The sequence below is a fragment of the Chlamydotis macqueenii genome, chromosome 5 (genome assembly GCF_036417535.1).
Source record: "Chlamydotis macqueenii isolate bChlMac1 chromosome 5, bChlMac1.mat, whole genome shotgun sequence".
Lineage (NCBI taxonomy): Eukaryota > Metazoa > Chordata > Aves > Otidiformes > Otididae > Chlamydotis > Chlamydotis macqueenii.
Genome location: NC_141560.1, coordinates 5,360,042 through 5,384,418, shown reverse-complemented (window position 1 = coordinate 5,384,418; position 24,377 = coordinate 5,360,042). Strand labels below are relative to the sequence as shown.

General features: G+C 41.4%; 1 protein-coding gene and 1 long non-coding RNA gene across 4 annotated transcripts in view; one reads left to right on the top strand and one right to left on the bottom strand.

Moving 5' to 3' along the window:
* LOC147600436 (uncharacterized) overlaps positions 1–24,377 on the top strand; it is a 759,986-nt gene that overhangs the window by 642,163 nt on the left and 93,446 nt on the right. The gene's annotated exons all lie outside the window — the stretch shown is intronic.
* PSMA3 (proteasome 20S subunit alpha 3) lies at positions 12,153–24,329 on the bottom strand. 3 transcript variants are annotated; one of them, XM_086749968.1, is made up of 11 exons: positions 24,191–24,329; positions 23,093–23,175; positions 21,748–21,871; positions 20,678–20,779; positions 20,468–20,541; positions 19,831–19,903; positions 18,860–18,925; positions 15,478–15,524; positions 13,090–13,157; positions 12,881–12,945; positions 12,153–12,336 (listed from the first exon to the last, which is right to left on the bottom strand). In XM_086749968.1, exons 1-11 carry the CDS (start codon positions 24,209–24,211, stop codon positions 12,292–12,294), a joined length of 768 nt encoding a protein of 255 aa, XP_086606094.1. In that variant the 5' UTR covers positions 24,212–24,329; the 3' UTR covers positions 12,153–12,291. The 3 variants fall into 3 exon arrangements, with proteins under 3 accessions (XP_086606094.1, XP_086606096.1, XP_086606095.1); XM_086749970.1 differs by having other exon boundaries at positions 23,093–23,192; positions 24,191–24,292; XM_086749969.1 differs by lacking the exon at positions 24,191–24,329 and adding an exon at positions 23,276–23,785.

The following is a 24,377-nucleotide window of genomic DNA, read 5'->3' as shown; positions in this document are numbered from 1 at the left end:
TCTCTTCTTAAAGGCACTACCAAAGTGTTAGTAGTTAACTAACTGAAGCCTATAATAAAATAACATATTATTTTTAACACTAGTTTTGCGTTTTGACTTCTTATACAAAATTTGCTCTGTGATTGAATGTCACGCAGGTCTATTATTTTTCCACAGAGTAATGAGCATCTGTTTGATAGTGCTCACTGTCAGCTACAAGACATAACTTAGGTTTGTCTAAAGCAACGATGGAGGGACTTGTCAGTATAGTGAAGAGGTCCATTGTGCTAATCTTGACAGAAATTGTTGTCTAGTTTTGGTGTTGTTTCCCTGTAAGTTCTGGTTTGAAGATGAGGGAAGGAGGAGTTATTAAATCTGATGCTTTGGAAAGCAGCAAGCAAAGGGATGGTTCTCTGTGGAGTTTATTGGGCAGTGGTGTATGGTATAGATAAGCTCTGAAGGTTTAGTTAGGGCATAATGCACACGAGGCGTGTTTGGAATTGGCTGTAGGAGACGTCTGATGTGGGGGAAGGGTAGCTCTAGAGTTCTGGTGTTTGGATCTGGGTTGTAAATCTGAAGATGCCTGAAGACGTGTACAGTACGTATAAAGGTTGGAGGTGTTTCTTCCTAGTGATGAAGGAACTTCAGTTCTGTGCTGTAGTTCCACTTCATGCAGTGGGTAAACTGAGAAGCAAATTATTGTTTGGAATATATTAAATCCTAACCCAAATGTTAACAAAACTTCAAAAATTCACTTTGAAGTGAACTTCTTGTCTCTCTAACTGTGGAATGTATTGGCTGAATCATAACTTAGATTTTGAGCGTATTTTGAGGCATGATTTGTATCTCTGTACTAAGTACAGTACCATTCAATAAATAACCGTTTGTGACAAAACTAATCAGTCTTGTTTCTGATTTCTAGCAGAAAAAAATTCCTGTCCTCCTGGATGTATCTGTTACAGCCAGCGTGCTTGGGAAGTTCATGGCGTATCACCCAGCTAGCTGTCGTGAGCGAAGGACTCTCTTTCTGTATAGCCAGTCAGCAGGAGAGGTGACTTGTTCTTTTATGGCATTTAAAGCACTTAAGAATGCCTGGCTAGGCAGCTCAACGAGGAGCGTAAACATTCTCACACAACTTAGGGATGATGTCTAGTGCAATGGAATGAAAAAGCTGTGCTTTTGGCAAGCCAGAGAAAGGGTCTTATTTTGGTTTAAAACTTATTTTAATTGGAGTGTGAACTGCAGGACTCAGAGTTATTCCATGAAACTGAATGTTTACATCCTAAATGTATGGCAGTGTTAACTAGCCCTGAGATGTCAAGACAGCTTGTCTATTCGGGATCCTCGTAGCTGTGCCCCATTCCCCGGTGCGATCCCTTATAGGGAAACGGCCGAAATGAGTGGAAGAAATGAGCAGCAAACTCTTCTGTTGTGAGCCACTCTGACTTTACAAAGTTAACACTAGGAGCTCTAGAATGAGACAATCACAGTAAGTCCTGTCAGTATCTAATCACTCTAATTAGACATTCTAGAAGGTAGAAAAATGTTTAACATTTATCAAAGCAGCAGTACTTGTATTATGTGTGCTTTGTTAGTGCCAAAGGTCTTGTAGCTGCAGTACAAGAGATTGGGGATATGCATTTTGGTCTCAGCTTGTACAAATTAGCACAAGGCGTCTTAATTTAAAGATCGTTAACGCAAAAGCATCAAGGCACTCTAAGCATGACACTGCTTTGGTCATAATTCCAGAGCTTACGTGATGGCTGTAGGTAAATTAGAAAAAATAATGTACTTTAAAATGTCTTTGGTGTATGAGTTGCAGAATGTACAGAAACTTTGCCCAAAGTCTTTCATATATGTGGCGCTCAATAGGAAAAGGCAAATACAAGAATGTATCTTACAGGATTCTTTAGAAGAGCAGCAGAATAAGCAGAGGCCAAATAAAACCCCTGAATGTATCATGTGGCTTTCTTGAGAAGATAAAATAATGAGAAGAGGGACTTCTGGGATAAGAACGATGTTTTAATTCTGTTCAGTAGTCACACATTGCTCTTGACATACTGCATTTACATGTAGATGAAAACTCGGAATACACGTGCAATCACAGCCAAAATACTCTGGAAATACTGATTTTTGTTCTAACATGGAGCTTCTTTGTATGCAGTGAAATACTGTGCTACTTTATGTCAGACTTTGCAGATGTTCATGAGGCTTTTAGCTTATTTCATTTTTGTCTCAAGTATTTAGTTTTTTTTTTTTAATGCTCTTTCTCTTGGTGTTTCTATTCTGTCAGTAAATAGGCAACATTTTTCAGTGGTGGCTGAGCAATTATCTGCGTTGCGGTTCAGAACCTCCGTCTGTGTGGAACTGCAGTATTCCTGTACAAGCGAAGGTCATGTGTATGCTTCCCGTAGAGCTTTATTATCTAAGTGATTGCAAGCTGCTCAGACAAGAGTGCGGTAAGAAGTTGCGAAGTACTTAGCGTGCAGGTACAGAGGGGAAAAAAGTCTCAACGAGTATTGAGTTGACAACAGAAAAGTTCAGTCAGTAGTAGCTGGATTATAAAAATGAAAGGTCAAACCTTTCCTAGTCATGGAGAAAACTGTGCTTTACTGTTAACTATGAGTAGTAAGTTCCTTCATATTATTATCGTGTGTGTGTGATGGCGGGGGGAAACACCTGGTAATGCTAAATGCTTACCTACAGTTTCCCCAGCTCTGTCCTTGTGTTCAGAAAAAATGGATATTTAGTTACTCAAACATAGCTCTGCGTGCTGTTTTTCATCATTTCATTGTGAGTGTTGCTGCTGGAGAAGACAAAGTTTAGCAACCCTTAGGAAGCCGTAATTAGTGCGTTATATCTGCCATGAGTATGTTTTGCAGCAGTGCAGTATCTCTTCTGGATATGAATAACCTTAAAAACATTTACAACATAGTACTTTGTGCATGAGAAAAATCTGAAAATTGGTTTTCCTGTCAGCTAACAGTAATACTGACTTTGTAGTTGCTTTTTCCAGTAACAAGTAAAATGATGTTATGTGCTCAGCTTGTCAAATTAGAGTAGCTCTTGTTAGCGGCCTCGGAGATCTCCAGAGAGAAGCAGTCCCGTTCTTACTGAATAAACTATGTCCAGACTTTGTTATGCTTTGTGGCTGCAGATCTTAGCTACAATCCCATGTGTTACAAAACATGTGCGGAAATCAGCGGTGCGTTACCTGATCGGTGTTTCTAGCAGCCTAGCAGCGAGAGAAGAGGTTTTAGTTCTCAGCTGATTTAAGTGGTGCTTTCATCCTAGCCTGTTAGCTGTGGGGGGGGGGGGTTTGGCATGTATCATGCAATCTTTTAATTCCAAACAAAATGTTCCTTTTTAAGACTGATTTGGTAATCCTGTGTTTGGACACAATAAGAGCTGTGTTGTAAGAGACTATTTTTATTCTTTCTGGTATGTAATTTCCTATTATGATAGTGAGCATATTTGCATCAAATGTTACCGTTAGCTAATTTAGCAGCTATGGAAGAAGGGTGCCTATTGCCAGTTTACTTAAATTGGGTTCCAAAGCCAGTTTTAGCATGTTTTGTCATGTGCTGTTAAGTTATCTGAATAGAGATATTTAGCTTCTCTTCTGTTGCCTAGCAAAGGGATGCAAGATACAGAATTTTATTACAAATCCGCTTAATTTCCTGTATTATTTCTAAGGACTACAAGTTCACATCAGTGACAGTAGTGAGGCTATTACAGCTACATTAGGGAAGTCATGCAGTGTTGCAAAACAATAGTGCACAGTCCTACAGAGAAAAGCAACTTTAATTTAGATGCAGCAAAGGACTTTGGCTGTCATCATCTGCAATCAAGTAATTACTCTGTCTTTAAAAACTTGAAGCAGATGCTTGACGTCAAATGAGAATTTAGTTACTGTTCTGGGGAGTAATGTTACTTCAGGGAACTGCTGAAAGAGAGCATCCTTACGTACTTTTTAAAATAACAGTTTGTCTCTGAATGTCAGCAGTAAAGGTGAAGGATGAGATCTACCTGTCATTGGTGAGTAATCAAACCTTCTGTTTCGGGCTTTATAAATAACTTTATTTTTGTGACGGGCATAAGACACAAGTTAGTACTAGAAATGTATCCTATACATATATACATATGGGCAATCTTAGCATATCAACCATTCCAGTACTGTAAACTTTAATTTTTAAATCTCTGTACTTTTTCACTGGCTTCCAAATTATCTCTACAGCATGCAGCTTTTTTGCCCTGGCTTCTGAGCTGTAGGTGTTATTACTACTGTAAACATTTTATCTGGGGAAGTTTTGATCTTTCAAGGTGAGGAGAGATGGTTTTTCTACAAGACTGGACAAGTGGTTTTCTGTGTAAGTACAGTCAGTCACCAGTCTACAGAGCAAATACGGTTTTAGTGTTCCTGAAATACACTTAAGTTGAAAACATTTAAACTTGCTTCTGAATCTCTAAATAGTCTCTATTCTTCCTAACGGAGTCAAAGCCTGTTCATCAATACTATTGCTTGAGCAACCTCCTCTTTAAAGCAAACATACAGGGTGAAACTTGAATGGAAAAACCATGTGGTTTTGGGAGTGGTAATTGCATATTTCACTGCTATGAAAACGAACAGGAGAAAATGTCTTTAAAGTTTTAACATTAAAATGAGATTCCATGTTGTATTTGAAGAACCTTACTGCAGTCTTCTCAGTAAGTTAAGCTTCTGAAATAGAAGGTATTCCTCCTTAAATATTTAACTTCTCAGATCTACTTTGGAGCAACAGTGTGGTCACTTATTCAGCCTTTTGTTGCACCAGACTGGAAGTAAATTTATACTGGATAGGTGTCTGTTGCTATTCATATCTAAAATAGGGATCAAGAGGAGCATGGCCAGCAGGTTGAGGGAGGGGATTCTGTTCCTCTGCTCTGCTGAGACCCCCCTGCAGTGCTGCGTCCAGCTCTGGAGCCCCCAACATCAGAAGGATGTGGACCAGTTGGAGAGGGTCCAGAGGAGGCCACAAAGGTGATCAGAGGGCTGGAGCTCCTCTCCTGTGAGGCCAGGCTGAGGGAGTTGGGGCTGTTCAGCCTGGAGAAGAGAAGGCTCCGGGGAGACCTTAGAGCGGTCTTCCAGTACCTCAAGGGGGCTGCAGGAAAGATGGGGAGAAGCTCTTCAGCAGGGCCTGTTGTGATAGGACGAGGGTAATGTTTTTAAAATAGAGGGAGGTAGATTCAGACTGGATATAAGGAAATAATTTTTTACACTGAGGGTGTTGGAACAGTGGCCCAGGTTGCCCAGAGAGGTGGTGGATGCCCTATCCCTGGAAACATCCAAGGCCAGGTTGGCCGGGGCTCTAAGCAACCTGATCTGGTTGGAGATGTCCCTGCTCCTTGCAGGGGCGTTGGACTGGGTGGCTGTTGAAGGTCCCTTCCAACCCAAACCATTCTCTGATTCTGTAAGATGCTGATTGCTGCTGACATTGGAGACCTGAAATAGGCTGTTATTTCACTTTGGCAAAGAGAACTAACTCTGGTTGGATTCATTTCTCAATACCTGTATTAGATTTTCTTTGTTTTCACAAGTATTTTTGAAGGATCTGTCATGGCCAATCTGAAGTAAGAATCTTCCTTGCTTATGCTACCTGTTGCTAGTTTATATCTTGGAAAGCTTTTTTTTTTTTCCCCCCAAGACTTTTTGCTGCAGAAGTAGCAGTGTTAAAAAGTACAAGAAGGAAATAAAGCTGTTAACAGCTATGTTCTGAATTTTTTTTCTACCTAGCTGCCTCTTTCAGAATATACCTTTTATTTCTGTATATTGTTTGGAGGGTATTATTACAGGGAGCACATTTCCAGGTGGCCAGGGAGTTAGCTGACCAGTCAACACTGTAATGCACACTTAACTTGTGAATTAATTGCAAGACAGTACTGTTGGCAGAAGGTTTGTACCTTCAGGGATCTGCTTTCTCCTGCGGTTCTGTGTGGTCTCACTTCATTAGTTACACAGTACAGCTGTGAACAGAACCACCGAAATGAGCTGTGTTGTGTGACGTCTGGAACTCTGAAAGAACAAAATACACGTCTTTTTGGAGAGTTTAATTATTCTGGATCAATGAAAGATCTTTCATTACTGTGGGAGTGATCCCCTCCTTGCAAGCAGCACGATGGGGGACAAACTGGTATGAGCATAGAAACAAGCCTTTGGCTGGCTGGGGGAAGTAGCTGCTTGTTAAACCAATTGACAGGAAACACATTAAGCTAGATTTTGATTCTGCCTCCTAAAGTGGTATTTCAGTTTTATCTTCTATTCCTGATGTATATAGAAATGTATTTTGGAAAAATAGCCTCTTCAGTGGTGTGCTAGGCTGTGGAAACACCTAGAATGAGAGCTGAAATTGAGCTTTATATGTAAGCATTCTGTTAAAGCTATCTAGCACTTCCTTTGCTGCTCTTGACACCTGTTAATGCAGTCTAATGTAATAGGTCTCTGTCCTTCCCTGAAGTAATGAAATTAGCAGATTTCCTGCTTTTCAAAAAGCCCTGCAAACAAAAATTTCACTTCCAAAATTTAAGCATCACTTGGGTGGGGTTTTGGGGTTTGTGTGTTGTGTGCGTATGGAATGTATTGGCTTCTGAGTGAATTTACTATAAATGAACCTACAATTAATCTGCTGAAATTGGAATCTTAATGAACGTATTTTGGATATGCAGACAATGCATACACCAAATGATAGCTAACTTTATGCAGCAAGAAACCACCGCACGTTCTTTCTAAACTCTTACTTGGCTTGTATTACCACGTCACCTAAAATGGTGTTTTCAGTGGGTAGTTCTTATGCTGTGTTTAGGGAGGACTTTACAAGATTTGAGTTCTTCCATCTGATTATATGCACATGTGTGCACTATAAACTATGTGATGCTGCTGCCTGCTTTATTCTAGTTGTCCATTTTTGGTTGGCACAGCAACTCGTAAGAACCATTTTTAAACAACTGTTTCAGAGTCCTTTAATAGCAATGCACTGAAGATGAAAGAGCACTGTGTTGTGGTTGCTTGTTCCATCTGGAAATCGGAGACTTGGTTTGAGCTTGGTTGTAGAGCCTATGTTCTCAACTACTAGAATGTATTTACTGGACAAACAGTTAGGCTATGCTCTCACCTCTTCTACCACCTGTTTTCTGCAACTCTGTATAACTAGACCTAACAGGTAGCAAGATCTTTTATGACAAAGTAAAAAGTAACTTCCTTGCTGCATGTAACTTGAAAAACTGGTGGATGGAAGAAAAGCTAGTCCTTGTCTTACAGGCATACGCAACTGAAGGAAGAAAATGAGGGGGAGGAAACCGTCTCAAAATTGTCGTGACAACTAATACTATTTTTCTCCTCAGAATCTTGAAACTGTGCACTTCATTTTAAGGTCACGGTTATCTCCCAGCTGATAAATGCTTAAGATGCATTGTTGAATCCACTGTTTTGTGTTCCCTTCTATGGTTACAGTTTTATCTTAAGGAAGAGACTTGTGCAAAACAGCACACGTGGTTACTCCAAATCCCCTTCCTTAAGGGCGACCGTCGAGGCAGACAGCATCTCAAGCAGCATTGCAGCCGTGTGGACAGTCACACTTTCAGCATGCAGGGCTCTTAACCTCAGGCCATCAGGCTATTTTTGGTGATGAGAAGGAAGTAACAAATGACCCAATGCTTAGCATACTTCAGATCTGCATGAGACACATTCTGCTTGAAATGATTCCTTTCTGAGAGCCAGCACCAAATACAGATTAGTATTTATTTTGGAGTTACCCTTACTGCTATCTGCCACACAAGAAACTTTATGTATGTGTTACTTCTATGAGCTGTTCTATGAGTGTCTAACAGCTCAATCTTACTATAAATTCATTAGCAGTACTAGTCAGTTATAATGAAGATATTATCCAAACCAGTAATTTCTATGGCCATGTAAAGGTAGTGCAAACAGTGACAATTGATTATTTTGATGTGATAACCTAAGCTTGCTTTGTTGTTTTTTTTTTTTTTGACTCTGCAAGTCCAGTTGCATATTCTAAAATCTGTCCTGATGCAGTCATGGAGATGTATGTAAATAAACTAGATACTGCAGGGTTTTTTTTTGTTTTGGTTGTTTGTTTGTTTTTTTTAAAAAAAAAAAAAACCTGCACCTGCAGTTCACCACAGTCCCCTTCTTAATTCTCTTTAACAAGGCTTCTGTATGTGGACTTGCTAACTAAATAATTACAACAGGGAATGTGACACATCCAGTCTTATTAAATATCAGAGTAGTGATTCATCAGGTGCTGAGTAACAGTCAGTGGATGTATGAGACTTAAAGGGAGAGGAAGCATCTTACTGTACATCCTACTCGTGGTGGTGGTGTATCTGTATTTCTAAAATACTCCTCAGTGGAGGGATGACTCTAAGCTAAAGAGATGAGTTGTCTGTACAGTCTTACTTTCTCGTGTTCTGTTAAGTCTGTGCTTTTGGTCTTATGCAACAGCATATGCCATTAAAACTCTGAGCTTAAAGTGTTTCAGCATGGCAAGAACTAGTTATGCCTTCCAAGTGGGTATTTGACTTTCTGCTCTATTATGTATTCCCATAAATGGGCAGAGTCCAGACTAAGGTTACTTGTGGAGTGTGAAGCAAGAAGTGCTGCTTGGTATGGACTAATTATGCTTTTCTGGTATCTTTAGAACTGAAACTTCCCAGTGCTTTGGGCAGAAATAATCAAAATGAGACTGTTAAGAATGACCTCTTGCTCAAATCTGATTCAGAAACTTTTACCCTGCCCCTTTGTAAGCTTTACAATGCATTTTCACATTTCAGTGTTAAACTGAAGTTATAATTGACCATTTTCAAGCCAGTTATAAAAGCTAACTTTAATTTTAGGGAGGGGGAACCAAGCCCTACTTTTGTAGGAAAGCATGCTGCCTCTGCTGCTGCGGGCTGGTTGTGGGAGCCTTCAGATGTCTCTGTCACAGACTGCTGCTGTGCGGTCGGTCATACAGATGCTGCAAGCAGCTCAGAATCGAGTCAACCCACTGGGCTGCCCTAGACCCTCGGCATGTTAATGAGACTCACTGCTCTGAGTGAGTTTACTCAAACGTATGAAGATATAAGTAGGAGCACGTGCTCCCCTTTTTGTCAGGGAACAGCTATTCTAGAGCTTTGACTCCGAGCATACATACTTTCTCCAGGTGTGCCCCACAGCTGAAGGTACAGGAGACTGACTGGTGGAGGCTTTCAAATCTTTGTTTTAGCTATCTGATCAGTTGTTCTCTGGACTTTAAATCAAACTCCTCCTTGTAGATATTGTTTAAGACTGGAGGGTAAGGGAGTATCTACAATACAGCTACATTTTGTTTTCCTAGTCCTGTACTTAAAACAGAGCATCTGCTGTAAGTTTTGTTTTGTTTTGAGATTTAATATTCTCTTCTCTTGTTCTGTAACAGATCTAGTTATTACTTAAATAATAATCTCAGATCCAGCTTGAGGCCTTCTGGAGCTTAGCTTTCACCAAGAGATTTACCTCAGACAGCTCTATATATTTAGGAAAAAAAAAAAACCATGGCCTTCAACATTTAATCAAAGTTTAATGATGCTGTGCTGTCCCACTGCACTTTTAAGTCTTTATGTGGTCAGTGTTGGCATGAGTAGCTGTGTAAACCACTTCCTTCTTTTTGGAAGATTTCTTTTCCCTGCTCAACTTCCACTGTTTGACACAGCAACAAGTAAATACTAATTCTCAGTAGCAAAATTCATTGAAGTTGGCATTTAGCCTATCAGATGTGGACTAAAGTAGCCATTATGATGGCTACTGCAGAGATATATAATTAAGCATTCTTAAGTAACTAGCTTCAAATTAGTAAGTTACTTGTTAAATGCATTGTAGTTGTCTTGTTGGTTATCCCAGTTGGAATCCCTGTGGCTAGGTTAAGGCTGCAAAAATAGCTGTAGTGGGGAGTTTGCAGTAGTTTTTCTGCTGAAATGAGTGTCTTCCTGGACTAGAAATCTCTTCTAATGTTCCTTGGGCCTTAGTGTTAAAAGGCAGCAATGCTTCATTTCAGATCAAATAGAATTATTTTCCTGCTTTCTTCCTCCTTGACCCTCCTCTCCTGAATAAATGCAAATATTTTTTATTACTTTCTAATACTCTTTTTTTTTTACCTCTTTTCCCAGCTGCAGTCAATGGAAATGGAAGTAAGATTTTTTTTTTACCTTACCAGAGATAAAGATCACCTCTCATAAGCAGGTTGAGCCTAAATTCTTAACTTAGTTACTTAATTTGAAAAAGGACCCAACAGTAATAGTCACTTTAGTACTGTTTAACTAAATTATGCTGTGACAGGCAAGTCTGCTGTGCAGCACTTTGTACTACTATTCACTACAAAATGCACAAACTCTTGAATCGCTTATCATCGGACTTCACTGTACACCTTTCCACAACAAGCAAAAAAAAAAAAGAATCAGAGCTTGGTTCTTGAAGGGAGCTTTTTACACAGCAACTTGGAAATTCTGAATAAGCAAGTAGGTGGCTCTGTTCATACCTGCATTTTTTCACATCCTGATGAACATTTTCCTTCCACTTTACCTTGTAAATATGCATGACTGATCTTGCTTTAACCCCAAACCTGACTTCTATAACTGCAGTTATAGTTCTCGTCCCTAATTCTGAGTGGCTGTCACAGAAAGGGTTGGATGGGTGTGTGTAGCCGTACCTGAGGATGGCTCTTAATTTCCATTTAGCAGTTTGTCAGTAACGCTTTGGGTACAGAATAAAGACAAAGTGAAGAGAATCAAGCAGACTCTCTGCTGCCATACAGTGAGTGAAAGATCAGCCCTCGGCTAATGCTTTAGCTTGCTGATGAGAATTTCCTGACTGGCCCTTGCTAATGAATCAAACAGCTGAATCAGCAGTAAACTTCAGTAGTAAATTCAGTTTGGAGAAATGCACCACAGAACTACAGGGTGACTCAGTGGAAGATCTAGACAATTGCCTGAGGAGGAGACACTGAAGGAGGCTGTCTGTCATGGTCATGATTAATGGTGGCTCAGGCAGGCCTGATCAAGAGTTCCAGCAGCCTTTGAACACTGTGCCCAGCTGGAGAGGCAAGAGTTCAGGTAGCTAGACTCCAGCTAAGGCATAAGCCTGAGACAGTCACTAAGTACCAAGACAGACCCATCAATGGCAGGGGACTTCCCCTTGTCACAAAAAGAAAATAGACCCTGTACCTTCTAATCCCATTAGAAAAGATTTTTTTTTTTAAAGGAAAAAAAACTATTAAAGATAAAATGAAACGTTTCTCTTGTGGGTTTAACGGCTGGTGATCATTAGTCTGTAGTACTAAAGCTGAGGAGTTTGTTCATTAGGAAAGTATGCATTTTAGATTAAGATGACCATTTGAATTTTAACTGCATGTACAAACAAGATTCGAATTTTAACTGAGTTTTAAGGGGGTAAATGGAACAGTTTGTTACCTTGTCTTTCAAGACTTTGAAGTGACTAGAATAGACAGTCCTTTTTTCCTAGGAAGTGGAGAAAGAAAGCAGGAAAGCTGCTTTTCAACTCCTGGGAAGGTCAACAATTGATAAAGCTGATTCAGAAGTGATTTAAGAAACTAAACCTGAATGGAGCTATTAAAAAATAGTTCAGCTCTTGAAGCATTAATTCCAGTTACACTGCTTTAGAACTTAACCCAAGCGCTATTTTAAACTGAATTATTTTTAATTTCTCCTACTCTTCAGATAAGCCTAGGCTTAGTGTTTTAGATTAAAATGCCTTTTCCTGAACTTTTGCATGTTATGTAGGCTGTTTGTTGTCAGCTGTGCACATCACCTCATCCTGTACCTAGCTGTTCTACAGTTAGGTATGTTCTCACCTCTTCTGCCAAGAGCAAGCACGGGCTGTGGCTATGAATGAACTGCAAATGGTGATACTGGTTTATCAAGGAATAACCAAGTACTAGTTATTAATATTAAACTCTGCAGTATAAACATGAGACTTGTCAAGTGCCAAAGCAGATTGTTTTTCTGTACCTACCCTGGCTCAAAGAGTGCTCTAGTAAGAGGAAACACCACCAGCCTTTCCTTCTTAATGTCTGTTTTGATACAGAGTACAGTTGCTTCTTGATGATGCTGGCCTCTACTCTTTTGAAATAAAAGCTAACAGCCAGTAAAATGGAAAATTTATTAGTGCAAGTTGGTCACTCAGTTTCTTCCAACAAGTACATAATAGCATCCCATGCTTAATACATTATAAACAAACCTGTTCTAAGTTAAGAAAAGTTGAACTTGTCTTGAAGTAACAATGTGTTACATATTGTCATCATCTGATTCATCTTCCTCTTTCAAAGATTCCTATTTTAAAAAAAAGTTTAATTAAAAAATAGTTTAACAGTTGTTTTATAGTTTGGCCTATAATAAGCAAAACAAGTTTTGCTGTAGCTTTACAGTCCTCAATCTGCCAAAAGCCTTGTATTCAGCAGGCTAGTTCGTTATCTTCAGGAGGTAATACTGAGCACTATCATTACTTTTAAAACAAATACAGAGCTGTTAAATGCTGGAAGTTAACTTTCTCTAGCTGGTTGTCTTTAAAAACTGTTCTAGGCGACAGGACTGACTGACACCACTGTTGAAGAGTTAATGTGTTTCCTTTTGAAGGAGAAACACACCGCCTCTGCAAGCCTGCTGAGTGACTTACAAAGAACTAACCCTGGATTAGACTGTAAGTTCCACTGTTCTCCCTTCAGAGTAACATCAGCCAACCCTTAAGTGATGTGTATTGTAACTACACATTTTCCTGTCCTCACAACAGTAGAACTCTAACCTTCAGTTACTTCCTTCTACCCCTAGGCTTGTTTGTGAAGTGAAGCACTGAGATGACATCAAAATCAGACCTTACCTTGGCGTATTTTTCTGCTTCTTCCCTGATGTCTTTGGGAACAATTTCGTGTTTTCCATTGGTTACTGCCAATAAAGAGAGTACATTGTAAGTGGAATTCACGCAAAGACCTTGACATACAGAGTGAAGTTAAGAAGCAGTGTTTTACTTCAGTTACACAAAGTTATAAGTTGTCTATAGCGTTTATAGAAATGACAGAAATGCATTACTTTCTCCAACCCAGCTGAGTTCCAGCTCGAAAGCTTTATCCTTTACTTCATCGTGAACTATGTAGATTCTGGAAGGAACAGAGAAAGTACAGATTAGAACGGATTTGATCAATAGGATAAAGACAGTTATCCTATCCCAGCTTCCTTTCACAGATTTCTTCTGTGGACATACTCTTCTTATGGTTAACAGAAGCTCTCCCCATGCTTTCTTCCCATGCCCAGCCACAAAGCATCTTCCAGGCTTAATTGTGAGTGTAACGATAGATTAAATGATTACAGCTAAGATACAGGTTGAGATGTTCAAGTTATCCTAATTGGAACAAACATTAAGATTCAAATACTGCAGAACCAAAGCTACATTATCATTGCCTGTTTCTGGTTATAATACAGGTTGGAGTGTCCTATAGTTCCACCGTAAATCTTACTGCAGTTTACACTTAAGACTAAATCCCAACACCACAGTATTTTGTGTCTAATTAAAAGCCTGTACGTAGATCTCCATATAGCCTGCCGTGCTTATGGCAAACACGCTGGCAATCAGAATTTAAACTACACATGGTGTTACCACATACACAGTACCATCCAGACTAGTGCAATCACTCCTTCGTTCGTGGGATAAAAATGTAACGCTAACAGCAACGCTGATTTGTCTGCATCATAGTATTCACTCCTCAGTGGCAGAACATGTAAACAAACTGTAACAACCCTGAAAACAATAGTGGAGCTGACAATTGCCTGCAGCTTCACTTGTGGAGAAGGTTGTATTCCTTAGTTTATTTCAGAAAGCATTAGTAAGTCAAAAGCCGAAAAATCCCAGCTATTTCTAGCCAACATAGAAAGCCTGGAGGTGGTGGAGGAAGGAAGGATACCTTCAGCACCACACTGAATACTTCAGTTAAAGTTTAATAAAAGTATTGTGAAACAAATATAAAGAACAAAGTTAACACTGGTGCTGAAGGAAATATCACCATATTCTGACACCCTTCTGTCACTGTTAGACTGGACTTACTGATCATTGCCTAAGATAACCTATAGGCTTTTCTTACGCGTTCAGCTGGTTACAGGCCTTTTGCAACAAAATGTACCATTACAAACTCTTGGATAAGTCACTGCTCTCGACTCTAAATGGTATTTTAGAGTTTAAAACAGAGTTGAAAATATTTGCTGTCTTGCTAAATGCCACTAAGGAGCTGAATAACTGAACTGTATCTAGAGCTGCTGTTAAGTTTTGAGCTGAGGCACAATTAAAGAACTGTGTTCATTATTTGAAAATCTATGCCTCATTTGTGCCATTTTAGAACTACTTTGAGGTCCTTGCTACGTTTCAAGAACAGAGATCCCACAAATTCTTTCCTCTAGCTGCTGCCATGACAGCCTCAGACACAAACTCTGAAATAAGGTCACGTGCCAGACCAGCAGTGACAGAAGCATATTTAATATTTCTTTATAGCCTTCTAAGCAATGGCCGTAAAATGCTGGAGATCACCGTTTTGCAGCTGCAGATTATTAGATTTGAGACAAGCACAGAACACATGCTTTAAAATGAAGTGGTGTAGATACCTGGAAGGATACTTGTACTTGTTGGAAGAGATACTAACTCACAAAGTATTTTGTTCACCACTGGCAATTCATGCTGTACTGAGCAGAAAGTCTTTCTTGGTGGTATCTTTGTTTCCCTCACTCGTACATGATTTACTGAATGGTCCCTTTTTTCTCCTGTACCTCACACAGAGTCTATGGGATAGCATTGGTGACTACAGGCGATTCCATCACTGACGTGTTGTGCTAAATCCCATCAGTAAATAGCAAATTAAATCTTTCGTTTTTCCATGTAGTATCAAGTTCTATCATTTAAACGAGAGCAGCTATACCCTATATACGTCTTTAAATGAGGAGTTACACTTTCCTTCTTTCCTGAGCACTTGGGGGGTGGGGGGTAGGCAAATAGGAAGCCTAGGTCAAAGACCTCAGCTTCATTTCTGGACTGCTGTTTCATATCTGAAGCATGAGTTCAGTTTACGTAACAAAATGCACATCTCTTACTTCAGAATCAGGACACCAAGGAGTTTATATACTTTAACCAGTGACTGTATTCAGGTAGTTTAACCTTTAATCCACTGCTGCTAGAAGCTGCACCTATAAAAAGCATCAGATGAAATCAAAAGGCATATTTTTCACATCCTTCAGCATTTTTCAGTAGTGAGTAGCATATCCCATCTCACAAGAGCAAAAATATTAATAGCAGAAGACACTAGAGTCAGCATGGGCACTCATCTAGTAGAAGTGAAACCTGGTACCCAATTTAAAAAGAATAGCTTCAGTCTGAAACCACAGCAAGCTCACCAATACAGGTTTTTGTTGAGTTGGAAAAACAAGCTGAAGACTTACATTTTTGCAACCTCTTTAACGACGTCACGGCAGGTCATTTCCTTCATCTGTAGACAAAAAAATACACAGCTTAGGAAAATATACTGTTGCCATTTCCACAAGGGCAGAACGTGACTGGCTGCGCACATGCCTAATGAGCTTACTGCTCAGGAGTGACAGAAGTGGCAAAAAGACTAGAACCAGATTTATTCTCTATGACATATCTTTCAGCCTGCTACATAGAAGTCATTCAAGTCATTCTTCAAGTGAATAATTTTACAACAGAAAGTTTCTGTGAAAAAATTATGACGTGGAAACTTCCCCAGTTTAAAGCACTCATCAGCTGGAAGGTTAGAAGCTGAAAAGATAAACCTTTGCGTCGTAAAAGCTTGATGTTCTTAGATGCTTTATTATCAACTGACATAAAATAACCACATGTAAAATATGGGGAAGACATCGTATTTTCATGTATAACGTTCACACTCTTTCTAGGTAGTATAGTAATACTTTCAGTCTTACCGACATTTTATGCAAGCAATTTTGACTTTTAAGTAATGCCCCAAGAGGAGAATGTTGTTCCAGTGTTAACAACCAGCTGCATGCCTGAGCAAGGTACCAGCGTCTCATTTCATATTTTCTCACTGTTATATCACAGTCTTCCAACAGTTTCACAGTTAATCAAAACAAAGTCTCGTGCCAATTTCCATGACATAATACTTATGTTTTGTAGGTCAGATCTCTTGCCAGTCAATTCGTCTGGACTGTGAAGTACTAATATATTCTACTATACTTCATTAATGCAGAGCTGAAACAAGATCAGCCTCATTTCCTTCTCAAGGTTTCATTTGCACAAACCAGACAGACATCAGCCTTTGATACTGCGCTCACAAGAACACACGTGGCATTGTTCACTGAAACCAACGGGACATTAGTCACAAAATACCATCCAATACGTTACATATTTTACACTTTCCCTAGCATAAAATGATTTAAATTCAAAGTAAGTTATCATTTCTTTCTTTCTTTCTCCATTAACAGACATGCCACCACAGTCCCATCCCAAGAATTTTCCTAAGCAGAGACCCGCTGCCCCAGCCCTTACATTTGTGACACTCAGTCCGTAACACACACACAGCACCGGCTGCTGTGTACAAATACGATTTGTGTCACACAAACATTTAAATTGCTGTGTGTATTTATGCATATAAAGTTAGCAGCGAAATAGGAAAACCCAAAGGTCTGCTACTCTCACACGTATTTACAAGAGAGAAAATGGAAGTGTATTTATTTTTTTGCCACTATCCTTTTCCCATCCCAGGTATGTTAATTCTGCAAACAGTAAGAGTAAACTCTGTAACAGTGTATCTCAGGAGTTAATTACCATTACGTCCATGTATCAAAAAGTTGTACATAGAACCAGAGCTGCGTGAGAAGCACTAGAGAAGAGATCAAGAGATTCAAGTACTCTCCGTGTGACTACAAGTTTTCCCACAGCTGAAGACATCAGGCATCTGCATAAGACCCACAGATGTGATCAATGCAGTGTTTTCTGCTCGCACCCTCAGCTACACATGAGGGTTTCGCAGACCACGCCCCCTCCCAGATACAGCATCTGCTCTGCAGTACCTGTAGAGCAGGTTTTAAGTTTTGCCTACCTGCTTGCCTCTTACTGTCCATCTGTGGTCATCTCTTCCACAGGAGCAAACCTTAGTTGACAGGCTGCTGTAGGCAGTATCACCCCCTAAAAGCTTTTGTACTTATGGTTTTTTTCCCCCCATTTCAGTTTTGACAAATTCATCTCGTCCAATTAACTGGCCTGGAAACCTGCCCAGTCTACGGTTAACAAAAAGCATCGGCATGCAAGACTGGACTCGCTTCGCGTTGCTGTGAAAAGATCACACGCATTGCTGAAGACATTCTGCAAACAGGGCATTCAGCAAGTACACGCAGCTAGGCCATACGGCACAACACTGTTCCCATGTACTAAATTTTACAGGCTCTGCTGTAAGTTTCAAGCAATACACGCATTCATTAGCTGTACAAAAACTCAGTCAATAAACCAGAAGCTTTTGAAAAACTCAGCATTGCAGAGAAAATTGAATTTTTGGGGTAGATTATATATTACCCAACATTATCTTTCTGCCAATTTGCACACATGGAAATGGAAATTACGATTTCTCAGATTCCTCTATCAAGATCAGATAACCTTGCAGGCTTCCTGTTTCTGCGCTGGTATTCAGGCATCTGACCAGAGTCAAGACTGAATGAGGCAAGTCTAGGAACATTGTAATTTTGCCTCTCATTTTTCAGTCATGATGCTATTAGCACCATAAACAGACTATTCTTCAAAGCACGACAGTCGTAGGAACTCTGAACCTTTCCATGAACAGCTGTGATGTAGACTGAAACCATAACTAAGATGCAAGCAGAGTAACAAGTAAGGACCACATGGAGACAGTCCAGGAGTAGGGTTGTCCCATGCTGGCTGTCTCCAATTCCAAGAAATTAAAACACAAGAGAACGACAGAAGTCTCTTAGGATTCTAGCATAGTTCTAGATGAGCTTAAGGCACACTTCAGTACATTTTCAGTACTCACTTTACACAACCAACTGTTTGCATGCTCATTGAGAAGGCTACGAAACAACTTCTCAGTGTGCACTCACAGAACCTCCCGGTAACACCTGACAAGTTCTAGTATTGCGCAAGCAGGAAACGCTGAACAGAAACAGCTTTTTGGCATCAGCGATGGTGTGCCATAGGGCTGTACTCTTCCTAGAGCTCACAGCGGTGAAGTCCTTCTCAGCAGACATGTATGGATGTTTTGAAAGGATATTACAGCCAGCGACAAGCAGCTACTCAAACAAGTCTTTTGAAAAAAGACAGTACCTCAGCACTAGCCGGCTGGGAAACACCGTCTTACCTGGCAAGGATATTATTTTTCTCCATTACATTTTCAGAGTCATAATATTCCAGAGGTGCAGTATTGTGCAGTTCCACTCATTGTCCTTAACAAGACCAGCTTTTTTCAACTTTTTAAACAAAAGGATCATCTAAAACCTTTGGAAAAAAATAGATATACCACCCTGTACAGTGATGCCCTACGATTTTCGTTCACAACTAACAACTCTGTTACACTTTTCTATCCACCCAATTACTTTGCTCGCTGGCACACACGGAAGTATGTTTATGCTTCCTGTGTTAAAAGCGTACGCTCCCTATGGCCTGCCCCGGGGCAAAACTTGAGAAATACTGCTCTTAGAGAGGCAATATTACCCCAGAACGTACAAGGGAATATTCCATCTGCTTCTCTTGTATTTTATGTATTTTAGACATCAGAAAAGGTAAGACAATAAGCTAGCAATATTTGTTTTGAAACAGCACAACGGAACTGTAACATCATACCTGAAGTTTTTCTATCTCGGTTTTTGCAGCCTGCCTGGCTTTACCAATGGCACACCCCCAATAACCCTAAAAAAAAAAAAAAAACCAAATAAACACACACAAAAATTATGCAGGTTTCATTAAATGCTAAGCCCCCCATAGTTCTTACTGTCACTTAGCACATGACAAGCCCCACTGTACTCATATAGCGTAAACATAGACTGTTTAATAGAACCCACTTACTAGATTTAGTACTGCCACTGCTGATAGAAAACAGAAGTTCCTGGACAGAAACACATCTGCTCAACTTGTCCCAACAGATAATTTTTTAATTGTTATTACAGTAAATGGAAGAGCAAATTAGAATTAGAGATGTTCTACAGGATCAAAAAAACCAAACCCACCTACCATGAAAACATATTAAAGCGTAAGCACATAAAAATTAAAAGCTTCTATTTCCCTCGACAGCTATGGTATTGGAGATATCAAAAGAAAAATTAAAAATCGTAACAGTATGAGTGTGTGCCATCCTGTGTGCAATGCACAGCTGAAGAGGCAACACCAACAATTAACAGAAGCGTGTATTTCCATTTGACTCGCTGTTAGCGGCCCGTAACAGAGTAACAGCCCTCTCTTATCCGAAGTATTTAGCGAACAGGGTATCACTACAGTACTTGTCCTTTTTGGGCAGCACAGGGGACTCTTCATTGGATATAGCCAGGTGGAATGAACTCGCAGAATTCTGAGACAGGCTTTAAAACTCTTTTCTCAGAGACTGTACTTCTGAGAAATACAAAACGTGTGCGTAACAAGGACATGTTAATGAGCAAAACCCAGCTCTGTTCATCTTAAGCAGTGATTCAGCAGAGGTCTTCCCAGGGAAAAAGAGAAAAAATTAACAGCCGTTTTAGAGTGGCACTTACTGTTTTCCTAACTAGGAACTTTTAAAAGGAGAACTTATGCCAAGATGGAAACATTTTTGACGCACTCACGTATGAAACTCCTGACGGATCAATCATGTACAGTTGTGCACCATCATCATCATCATAGGATCCCAACATGAAACTGGAGGGGAAACGTGAAATTAGAAACATTTCTTCTACCAAGCCACACAGAATTACAGAGACTACACTGACTCACATTTCCTACGCTCTTCCTGGAGCAAAACTACCATCCCGCTACATTCTATGAAGCCATTTGTCTGAACAGTTTAGTGTTACCATGACAGCCCAGCACCTGCACGTTGCCAGAAATGTTTTACTTATCTAACTAGAGAGCAGATTTCAGTTTATTAGTGCATTTGTACTAGAACTGCACAGTACTTGTAAGCTACTTTTTAGCTATCAGAGCGAGCAGGGTGATTGCAGAGGAAAGTTCTGCTTTTATCACTGCCACAGATTTAACAGCGTAAGCTGGCAGTCTGTGTAGAGGCGTGGCATGCTCCTATGGAAATGTGAATCCTTTACCTAAGGTTTTACACAAAAAAAAAAAAAAAGGATGGGAATCTGTTTACCTACTTGTAGGTTACTAATTTAAACAAAAAACCAAAACCAACCTTCGACAACCTAAATATTTCCAACAATTGTGACACAGAACATCCTTACAGATAGTACTGTTTGAAAGACGTACCTGCAACCAAAAGGTCTGACAGCACTGTACAGCGTGTATGCGTGCACATACATGGCCACTCTGTCCGCAAGGTGCTAGGCAGCAAAAGGGGGGAAAAAAAATTAAAAACTTTCTTTACAGAAATCAGTAAACATCAAGTAATAAAATTTAATTCGCTGTGTCAAGACTAAGAAAGCCAAAACACCAGAGTGAACTGCGCCGATGTCTTACCTTCAGTGGAATATCGTAGCCATAGTTGGATCTAAAGTTAGAAGCCTCCTCTCTAGCTATGTCTGCCAAAGAGCGGGCGTCTGCCAGAAGTCCTGCTACTGCCTGAAACGAGAGTTATCATCAGCTGGGCCAAACGTACCTTGCAATAGCTTATTCATAAAATCCACGGACAAGAGTCCAATTATGTGACTCAGCTGTGATCTTTACTGAATTCTGTGTACGGCTACAAGTGAATTCAATCAAGCCATTCATCTGCTAGCAAGCAGCAAGCATGTCAATATGATTATATATTAATACAGTACAGAGTTTTTCTCTAGGAAATATCAATAACCAAAATTATCTCCATGTTAAATAGCGTCTTATGATCTGCCACCACTACACTAACCCAATCAACACCTCATATTATAAATACTCATATTACATGTGAAGTATTGTTTATTATAATACATCACCTAATACTTCAAAAGACAACCACAGCAATATTCTATTTTCTTCCTTTTTTGTACGACTGCTTGGATTAGAAGCAACTCCAGCTCTCTCCCTGATACGGGCGGTGTCACCAGCAGATAGTTCCGGGCATTTCTGTCGCACAGTAACCACTACTTACATCATCCTGACATCACCATTACAGATTGGCCAGCAATCCATATGTCAGTCTTTACAGAACCCAGCTGACTCCCACACTGTTCAGAAGAGAATCTTGTATGTAGCATGTTTTCCTCTTAACACGCCTTATTTGTTAACTGCATTAAAAATTAGCGTGTTAACACTTGTGTTTGCGTTTACGTTCATGTTTGAACAACTGGTGTGCTGAGAAATATTTTTTAAAAATTTAGAAGTCTCAAAATGTGTACACGTCTTCTATTTTAAATTTGGACTTAACTTCTATACGTGTGTGCGCAATCAAGAATAAATTACAGAAAACAGTAATCCACTCGCATTTCCAACTACGTACACAAAAACATTAACATTACTTTCTTAATCTATGTCCTGTTGATTCTGCGATCCGTAGATTTCTACTTTTGAGGGGAGTCCCCTTCAAGTTATGAAAAACTGAAAGAGCACCTTACCATTCCAACATGTCGATCGACATTAAAGAGACGTTTATTGGAACCCTCTTCGTAAAGCTTGGACAGAACTAGTTTTTCTACTCCAAAGACAACACCATCTTTGCATCTGATCCCAATTGCTGTACTGAAAGACAAGACAAAGGTAAGCTCACACAGAAACAGAACTGTAGCATAAAATACGTAACAGAGAATTAACAAAATATGAAAAATAATGACAGTTTCCCCCGAAGCAGATTTGTTACAACTCCACTTTAGCACTGAGGACAACAAGGAGGAGAAAAAGCCAAAGCTCACTAAACCTACAAACATTTTCTTAATCAAAGGAGGAGGGGGCTGCCAAAGCCCCTACCCAAAGGGTTTTGAAGAGACTACATGCAGTGATGGTGGTGTCTGGAGTGATGGCACAGCCACTGCTCTATCACTGAACCAAACGACACCAGCATGAAAACCACAAACTGTTTACCCTCTCCTTTTGGTAAATTCACTGTTGATCTCGGAGATCTGAACGCTGTTGTTGCGCTGTGGGACATGGTTTGGTGGTGGACTTGGCAGCGCTACGTTTGCGGTTGGACTCTATGATGTTCAAGGTCCTTTCCAACCTAAATGATTCTGTGATTCACGATTCCTTCTCTAACCCTCAAAAAGTGTATCACCAGGCATAAATTAGCAACCATGGCAGACACAAAAAAACTTCACCCATCCTTATTTGGCAGCCTGCGGCTACGATCAGATACTGCGGTGACCTAGTCCACGCCTTGCTAATCTATCACCTCGCTGCTGCTACAGCACATATGCTGGAGGAAAGACAGATACTCGTAGAGAAGCTGATGGAGCTTTAACAGAACTTGGATGTCCTCAGTTTCCCCAGGAATGCACAGGAAGTTACTGTAAATTTACAAGGCCCTGAGCGTGTCAGTCCTTCCGTGCCTCAATTCACATCCGTAAAATGGGCTTTTAGATGATGCTACAGCAACTACACTACCTTAACAGCTAAGCAGCTTACACGTATTAATGAGACCTGCAATCAGATTTTGCCCCAAAGCATAAGATTTTTATCGCCCTTAACACACATGAATAAGTTTACTGCCTTCCTTTGTGTTCTCCACAACATATCTTTCCAGCAAGCCAAAGTGATTCCTCGCAAACGTGAAAAGCGATTTCTAGCAAGCCAAAGCGATTATCCTGCTTTTAATCTGAAGCCTCCAAACATGAACCTAGGGACACGGTTGCTTAGAACTAGTTTTAACAAGATAATTTTATCTGCAATGCCACCATGCTTGTCTAGTCCAACTACAGTGCTTTAAGAGAGGCCAGAGGCAGACAGATGCAGATATTGGTCTCTTACCTACTGTTCTCCACAGCTTTCATAGCATATTCAACTTGAAATACTCTGCCATCGGGAGAAAACGTGGAAGCTGACAGGTCGTACTGAAGAAGAAAACACACTAGTCAGGAAAAAAAAACACAATTATATCCCAGTATTTTCAGAAGAAGTCTATTTATTTAAAAAGGCAAGAGTGTCACCTGCCTGCTGTTGATGTGTTTTACGTACCAGAAGCAGGCTGCCCCCTTACATAAGATGCACAAACAGCAGCAAGGAAGCACCAATAATTACAAGAAGTCCTTGCATCGGTGCTGGATATACTCACGCTTCAAATCAGGTCTGAACTCACCACGCGTTACGCAATATTGAAAACCTACGGAAACCTCCTGCGAGCCTTTTCAATTTATGTTATCATTTCTGAAGTAAATAGGTATTTGATAACAGAAATACTCGTGAAATGCTTAAAGGCGTGCTATGCGCAGAGGCAGGCTCGCCGCTGGCCGAGCACCGCGTAAGTGCGGAGCTGCGGGTCGCGGCCCCGGACAAGAGAGCGCGGGAGCTCCCGCACCTCCCCCCGAAGGGCCCGCGTCCTGGCTCCCGCAGCCGCCGCGCTCTACGGGGGCCCGAAACAGCCCAGGCCCAGCCCTCCCGGGTGGCCGGACCCGGGTGACAGCCGGCCCGCAGGTCACCGAGGCGGCTCGGCCGGAGTCCCGCCAGCTCGGACCCCGAGAGCGGAACAAAGCGGCCGCCCCCCCTCGCCCCCGCCCGCAGCACAGCCTCGCCCCGGGGCCGCTCCAGCGGCGGCAGCGCCCCCCGGCCCCGCCTCCCGCCGCTGGTCTCCTCGGCCTAACGGGCCGCAGTGACTCAGCAGCAGCGGCCCCGGGCCCGGTGCGGCCCAGCTGAGAGGCCGCCCGCGCCCCGCCAGCCCCCGCGGCGGCCGCGCTCCCGGGCGGGGGCCGAGCGCAGGGGGAGGTGGCTGCTCGCCCCGGGCCGCCCACTCTCCCCCCGCACCCCCCCCCCCGCCGCCTCGCTCGCTGCCGGCACCCAGCGGCTCCCCCCGGCGGCGCTGGGCCGGGCGCGCTGCGGGCAGGGCCCTCGCGGCGGACGGGCCGCGCTCACCCCGGTGCCGATGGAGCTCATGGCGGCGGCGCGCTCAGCCACAGCCGGACGGAGCGCCCCCCCCCGCGCTGCCGCTGCCGCCACCGGCCTCGCTCACGCTGCTCACCGCCCAACAACGCGCGCTCCCATTGGCCCTCTCGCCACCCAACCAGCGCCGGCCAAGAGCGCGGCGCGCTCCGCGGCGGTT